This window comes from Anolis carolinensis, chromosome 2, assembly GCF_035594765.1.
Source record: "Anolis carolinensis isolate JA03-04 chromosome 2, rAnoCar3.1.pri, whole genome shotgun sequence".
Lineage (NCBI taxonomy): Eukaryota > Metazoa > Chordata > Lepidosauria > Squamata > Dactyloidae > Anolis > Anolis carolinensis.
In genome coordinates, this window is record NC_085842.1 from 212,298,883 (window position 1) to 212,306,694 (window position 7,812).

At 42.1% G+C, this 7,812-nt stretch overlaps 1 protein-coding gene across 1 annotated transcript in view; it reads left to right on the forward strand.

Annotated features, from left to right (window-relative positions):
• cfp (complement factor properdin) overlaps window positions 1-6,456 on the forward strand; it is a 33,311-nt gene extending 26,855 nt beyond the window's left edge. The window contains exons 8-10 of the mRNA XM_008103549.3: window positions 1,595-1,706; window positions 2,732-2,871; window positions 6,127-6,456. Of these exons, the coding sequence (XP_008101756.1) occupies window positions 1,595-1,706; window positions 2,732-2,871; window positions 6,127-6,131 (257 nt within the window). The 3' untranslated portion in view covers window positions 6,132-6,456. The remainder of the gene's footprint in view (window positions 1-1,594; window positions 1,707-2,731; window positions 2,872-6,126) is intronic.
• Window positions 6,457-7,812: the final 1,356 nt, after the last annotated feature.

The window sequence follows — 7,812 nt, forward strand, 5'->3', positions numbered from 1 at the left end:
GCCACCATCTCCCCCGGAGGGGACTCGGGGCGGCTCACAGAAATATCAGATATAAAACAATAACAATATACAATACATCAATAAACAATAGCATGCACCAATTGTAATATTTGCACATTAACCAAATAGAATAAAAACACACTTATTAAAAACATAGAATTTAAAAACAGTGAGGTTGTAATAGTAGATTAGCAAAGTGCACATTATAGGTTGTAAACTCAAAACATAGATAAAGTGCTACAGATTCGTTTGAGGTCAATTTGGGATGAGAGGAGCCCTGAGCTAATGTCAAGTAACCAGGAGAAGTGTGACCAATGCAGGAAAGGTCGAGGAATATAGTTATGATTATGATGAGGATGGGCGATCTTAACCAAAGGCCTGGGTGAAAAGCCAGGTTTTCAGACTCTTCTGAAATGCCATCAGGGTGGGGGCTTGCCTGATCTCCCCAGGGAGCGAGTTCCAGAGCCGGGGGCCACTATAAAGAAGGCCCCACCAACCGCGCTTGTGACGGCAGCGGAAGCGAGAGGAGGGCCTTCCCCGACGAACGAAGGAATGGTGTAGGTTCATAGGGGGAGAGACGATCAAAAAGGTAGGTGTGTCCCAAACCGTTCAGGGCTTTGTAGGTAATCACCTGAACTTTGAATTTGGTCCGGAAAATGAACGGTAGCCAGGTATTCCTATTGCTGGAGTAGGTGTGCTCTGGACATCACTTCTTTAACAGAGAATGTAATACCAAAGGCACAAATAACATGGAAAGTACAGAGACAGATTCCTACACCAGTTCAACAGCAGAGTAGTTCAACATATTTCAGAAAGCATGTATTTAAAACTAACTGTATATACATATGGAGTGAAACACCCAAGTCAGGCAAGCATTGCTTAAGTAAACACATTTTGAAACTCCTAGAGATCACTGGAAGACTTCCAAAATGCACCCAGTCTACATGTTTCTTATGATTTCCATTTTGGTGGTCAGAGGTCTGTGTGTAGCTTCAAGCCATCTGCCAACTTATGGTGATCCCATGAAATTCTTAGGGTTTTCCTAGCACAATGGTTCTCAACCTGTGGGTCCCCAGGTGTTTTGACCTATAACTCTCAGATATCCCAGCCAGTTTACCAGCTGTTAGGATTTCTGGAAGTTGAAGGCCAAACCATCTGGGACCCATAGGTTGAGAACCACCACCCTAGCATGTACTGACGCTACAATGGTCTGAATAGGAATTTGAATTCAGGATTTCCCAGTCCTAATCCTCATCACGCATGATTGTACTAGTGGTGAAATTCTGACAGTCTCCCAAATTTAACTCTAACCATTGCATCACAAGGCATAGGTGAGGAATCTAGGGGTGCATTTACAGTGTATAATTAGTGGTTTGATATGGCTCAATGCTATGGAATCATAGTATTTGGAGTCTTATAAAGTCTTCAGCATTTTTTTTTGTTCAAAGACTGCTGGTGCCTCAACAAACTACAGCTTCTACAATTCTATAACCTGAGCCGTGGGGGTTAAAGTGGTGTCAAACTGCATTAAATTTACACTATAGATGCAGAGTATGAAGATGATTGGTTCGACTCTAATGGCTTTTTCTTTCAGTGAAAGGAACCTGGGCAGACTGGAGTCCCTGGGGCCTCTGTGAACCTGCATGTGGGCCAAACCCTGTGAGAACCCGTGTGAAGGAGTGCAAGCCCACCTATGAAAACTATCCGTGAGTCTGAAGTGAAGGAAAGGGTGAGGCAGGAGGAGCGGGAGAGGTATAAGGATTGATTTCATCAAAGGGGCTCAAATCCTGTTCCTGCTGTATTGCTACTTGCTCACCTCTCTCCACCAGCTACCAAATGGAATTAGAGCGTATAACTATGCTTTAAATATCATAGAGGCCCAGTTGAAGTGCACTCTCACGTTATTAAAAAGGTATTTGCTATATTTACAAATCTCTGCTTTCTTCAAGCAGGAAGTTAGTTAACTTCTGTAAATAACACTTCCCCTTTTCTCACCATTTTGGTCAAACCTATATGACACAGTTTGAATTGCATTATATGGTCAGTGTAGACCCACATAATGCAGTTCAGTGCAGTTAAGTTCAGACTGCATCATATGAGTTTAATTTGATCACACAATTAAACAGAAAATAACACTTTCAAAGCAGGAACAGAAAAAAATTCAAATTTTGTTACATAGTGTAATGCTCCCAATCCATTTTTTCAACCCTAAGAGCCCTTGAAGCCCAAGGAGCTCATAAATTGTTTATTTTAGGTGAACTTTTACTCTAGAACACCAACCATGGTACAATACTATACCTAGACATAGTAGTTTTGAGGATTTGAAGGCACCTGCACTCTTTGGTAGAAAGATCTAGTACTTCAGTGATTCCACAGCTGAGCAATGGCAGTTGAAGAGGTGACAACTGCATTAATTCTTTGGTATAAATGTACTCTGAGACTCAAGCAATGGAAGAGACTGATTCTTCTTTCTGTCTAGTTTTTGTCATAAAGGGGCATCTACCCTTCAAAATTAAAGCAGTCACCACTAAAGATGAGAAGGCCTAGGAAAAAATGGAAAAATTGGGGAAAAAGTTTTTTCCCATTTTTCCCAAAGAAGAGTCTGGTGTTCTCCAACTAGATTTGCCATGTTGATGATGGTTGGTTGCCAAACTGGAGAAAAAGGAAATGGAGAGTGTAACACCCAAGTCAGCGAGATACTTTTTCTGACCTTTTCCCCTCTGGATTACAGGGAACAAGTGGAAGGCCAGAATGGACAGATGCAAGACGTGAACTTTTGGGGGAAACCAATACCCAAGTGCACCCCCCTGGATGGGCAGAAGTTTAAGGTGGAAGAGAGAACTCCCTGTCTAAACGTGCCACGTTGTGAAGGTGAGGGGGGTTCTCTCTGTGGAAGAGGAAAGCTTTGTACATGCACATCTGAAGTATGTGAATGTTTGTGTGCATGAGGAGGGGCATAGAAATGATCCAAGCCAAGAAGGGCAATTTTGGGAAGTACCTTAAAGAAAGTTGCAGTGAACACTGGAGTTCATCTGCCTGTTTAATTTCAAAGTAGTACTGCCCAGGTACTACTTCAACAACTCATCAGATTTACTGGAAAACTCTGTTTGCATTCTCATCATCATTATCATCATTTCTGCCCCACCTTTCATCTCATAGGGACTCAAAGCAGCTAACAAATAAGCTCACCTAATAAAAAAAAGTTAAAATAAGATACAAAAATTAAAAAGCAACCACACATTTGTGTGGACACAAAAATACAGTTGAAATATCAATATAAATATAAATGTAATGTCCGTCAGTGAGGGACCTCATATCTCCCAAACTACTCCACAGAATGCTATGAGATTTGGACACAACATAGCATTCAAACTGCTGTGTGTTTTAAGCCTACTCTCACAAACCTGACACACCCGAGAAAGGTAAAATCATACCCCTAAGCAATAGCCAATCAGTCTTCTTCTCCCTTAGCTACTGTCCTAACAGATGACTCCTCCCCTTAGCAACGGCCAAGCACTCCCCTCCTCCCTTAGCAACCATTGTAACAGATGGCTCCTCCTCTTAGCAACTATGCAAGCAACGACCAAACAGTCTCCAACCTTTAGCAACCTGGGTGGGCAGGGTTGCAAGGGAAGGCTAGGCCCACCTCCTCACCACTCACAAGGAGTTACGCATGGCTGAGGTTCTGAACTTTAGCCATGGAAAGGGTGTGAAAAGCGACTTCAGAAACTGCAAGCCGCAAGGTTACCCAAGGGACACCATCCTGTGAGAAGCTTCTCTTTATATATCTGTGGAAGGTCCAGTGTGGGAGAAAGAACTCTTTTCTACCAAAGGCAAGTGTGAATATTTCAATTGGCCAACTTGATTAGCATTGAATAGCCTTGCTGCTTCAAACCCTGGCTAGTTTCTGCCTGGGGGAATCCTTTGTTGGGAGGTGTTAGCTGGCCTTGATTGTTTCATGTCTGGTATTCCACTGTTTTCTGAGTGGTGTTCTTCATGTACTGCAAGAAATGTTGCAACTGGCCAACTTGATCAGCACTGAATAGCCTTGCCGCTTCTGGTGTGAGAGAACTGGCCATCAGCAAGGATGTTCCCCAGTGGACACCCACATGTTTTACCATCCTGTGGGCGATTTCTCTTTATATATCTGTGGAAGGTGCAGGGTGGGAGAAAGTACACTTTCCTAAGTTTTTTTTTCATCGAACCAGACTGGGCCACAGCAACGCATGGCCAGGTACAACTAGTAATAAATACAATTAAAATTGCATTTAAAACTCACAATCCCCCCCCCCCCCAATAATATCACATCCACAACCTTTCCAGCAGTGCACCCCTCATACTTCCCTAAGTGCCTGGTGGAAAGAAATGTCTTTAGCTCTTTGGAGAAGGCCAGCAGAGATGAGTCAGAGAAAATACCTTCTCCAGATGATAGTAGATATCTGACAGGTTCATAGAGAGAGATTTTGTTGTTTATTCATTCAGTCATTTCCGACTCTTTGTGACTTCATGGACCAGCCCACGTCAGAACTCTCTGTTGGTTGGAAGTTCCATCTTCCGATGGTATACTGACATATCTCTGGTTTTACTGATCCATTTAGTTTTTATGGGAATACTATCCTACAAATAACTTTAGAGACCTATACAGTCCTACAAATAACCTGGACCTAAGCCATATATTTGATGCGATTGCATGCCTGAATGAGATCTCTCTCTCTCTCTCTCTCTCTCTCTCTCTCTCTCAGTGTGTGAATATGCATAATGTGCATTTTTAAGGCTGGTGTGCATTTCATTAATTATCACCACCAGTTTTACAGCTCAGAAGGAGGATCCCAAAAGGATTTGCTAAAGAATCCACTAGAGTCAGAGGCAGCTTGTGGCCTTCCCAGAACTTGTTGGACTGCTCCTCCCATGATGCCTGACTTGATGATACTGATAACAGTGATGGGAATTGAAGTCTAGCCAGACACAAGGGGTAACAGTTAACCATGCCTGCACTAGCCCTCACTTTGAATAAAATATGTCAGTTTGATGGCAGATTGAGGGTGTATGCAAAGAGCTGTGACCGCACAGCAGGCAAGGAAGTCCTATTTTGTTCTAATATGATAGATTGTTTACTTATGCTGTGGAGCCCCCAATGGCGCAGCGGGTTAAACTGCTGAGCTGCTGAACTTGCTCACTGAAAGGTCGGTGGTTCAAATCCGGCAGTTCGAATCCCACTGTTAACCCCAGCTTCTGCCAACCTAGCAGTTTGAAAACATTTAAATATGAGTAGATCGATAGGTACTGCTTTGGCGGGAAAGTAATGGTGCTCCGTGCAGTCATGGCAGCCACATGACCTTGGAGGTGTCTATGTACAACGACAGCTATTTGGCTTAGAAATGGAGATTAGCACCATCACCAGAGTCAGACACGACTAGACTTAATGTCAGGGGGAAACCTTTACCTTATTTACTTATGCTTAACTTTTTTAATAAATTGACTCTGAGGTCTCTCTTGTTTTGGCTTACTTGTAAGCCATCTTGGATCCAACATCACAAGACAGGTAGAATACAAAAGGGAGGGAGGTAGGTGGTCTATTTATTAATCTAGGGAGCTAGAGCAAGAGTGGGCAGGAGATTAGCAAGAATTTCCAACTTCCAATGGTTCAAAGAAACTGACAACAAGATGACCCCCCCCCCCCCGGCCAAAAAAAAGTAGATTGCTGAGACTGTAAAATGGAAGAAAGTTTTGGAGGCAGAGTAGAACTGGGAGTGGATTTGGCCACAACAAAGCTGGGATCTCAATTATTGTCCCAAATAGAAAATGGTAGCTAGGTATGTACTCCTGGTCACTGTTATTCCTTACTTCTGAAAGCACATCTGCTGACTTATGTCACTCTTTTGTACATGACCTAGATCAGGGTTATAGTTTAAAATGCACACAAAAGCAAATCCTGAAAGTCTGCAATTTGCAGAGCTTGGTAAAGTTACTTTTTTATGAATGCCTGCGGCAACACAGTCACATGTTCTGGGTTGGGGAGTGTTTGGAAAGTGTACAGATACTCTTCCTCTGAATAAGAACTAAAAGAGATACTTCTTATGTCCTTTACTTATTTTCTTACTCTACCTTTTCCCCACTCTTCTTCAGACTGATTTTGTGTAAGCAGATGGAATGAATTCCGACTCTGGATACCACCACAGATTGGGATATTGGGAAGCTGAAGACTACATTAACCTTAAGTTGCAATAACTTTTCTGAATTTACTGGACTGACCATCACTTTTTCCTTTCCCCTCTCACCCCAAATCTTGAGAATAATCAGTTCAAAGTGCTGTTCTTTCTTTGTTTCTATACAAACTATCATGGGCAGAAGAATATGAAAACTTTTTAAATTCTTTATGGCCTATTTTCTTCTAGAATTTGTTGTATTATTGTTGATTGTTATTTTTGAAAAATAAAAATTTGTATAGTATATCAAGCCAATGTGTCCTTGCAAGTAAAACCTACATTTTCAGTTTCACAGTAAAAACAAATGCATCCTTCTTTTCACATGAGGTTTGAAAAAAATACAGATTTCTCAAATAATAGCTAGTTTGTCATTTTCCTTTGAAAAAAGTATGCAAAAGAAGCTTGTAAAAAGCACAAAAACTTAAAGCAGCTGCTGTCCTTGAAACCTCTCCAAAAGTTAGCTTAATCTTATATGTGAATGTTAGAGGATGCTATTAAACATTCCAGCTGTTTCACTTTTCAAACAGAAGAACATTTGTCTGAACAAACCAAATTGAGTTCTATTTAGGGGTGTGAGTAGAAGGCCTTTCATATTGCATATTTATATCACTATGATTTTACATTAACGGTCATGGTTACATCCCGTGGGATTCTGGTATTTGTAGTCTGAGGTCCCATCTACACTGAAATATAATGCGGTTCTGGTATTTGTAGTCTGAGGTCCCGTCTACACTGAAATATAATGCGGTTACATCCTGTGGGATTCTGGTATTTGTAGTCTGAGGTCCTATCTACACTGCCATATAATGCAGTTTCATAATGCAGATTAACTGGATTAATTGGATTATATAGCAGTGTAGACTCATATAATCCAGTTCAGTCTGCACTATATGAATCTACACCAGTGGTTCCCAACCTTCTTTTGACCAGAGACCATTCTGAATAGGGACTACTTGGGATAGGGGCTACATTGACCAGGGGCCAGTTTGACCAGGGACCACTTTCCAAAATTAGTACCAAAAGGGTTATGAATCAGTTTTTGGTCAACTTTAGATTCTGTTTGGTTATTTGGGTGCTGATTCAGAAAATTGCATTGGAGAGACCACATCAGCCATAGTTTCTAATACAGACATATGCCACCCAGTAGTCGCCATCTGCTAGCCCACAGAAAACCATATTTAATAATCTAGAGCTGATGTGGTCTTTCCAATGCAATTTTCTGAATCAGCACCTCAAATAACCTCAGGAACAGACCTAAAAAGGAAGACACCAAGGCACCCGCCCCTTCCAGGCGCCACATGGAACGGCTCCGCTCAGGGGGAGGGAGGAGGAGGAGAAGCAGCAGTCAGGAGGCTTGTTGTTGTGGCTTTCGTGGGTAGTCAGCCTCTCCCCTCCCGACATCACCCTTATCTTGGTACTATAAGGCACTATAAAAGGTTTTCACGAGACCAGTCGCTCTCATTACAAGGTAGTAATAAGCGTTGGGAATCACTGGTCTACACAGCCCATTATAATGCAGTTCAAGCTGCATTATTTGGCAGCGTAGATGCGGCCTGAGACAGATCTCTTGGCACTTTGTTGTCTGGAAACACACCAATGACTCAGC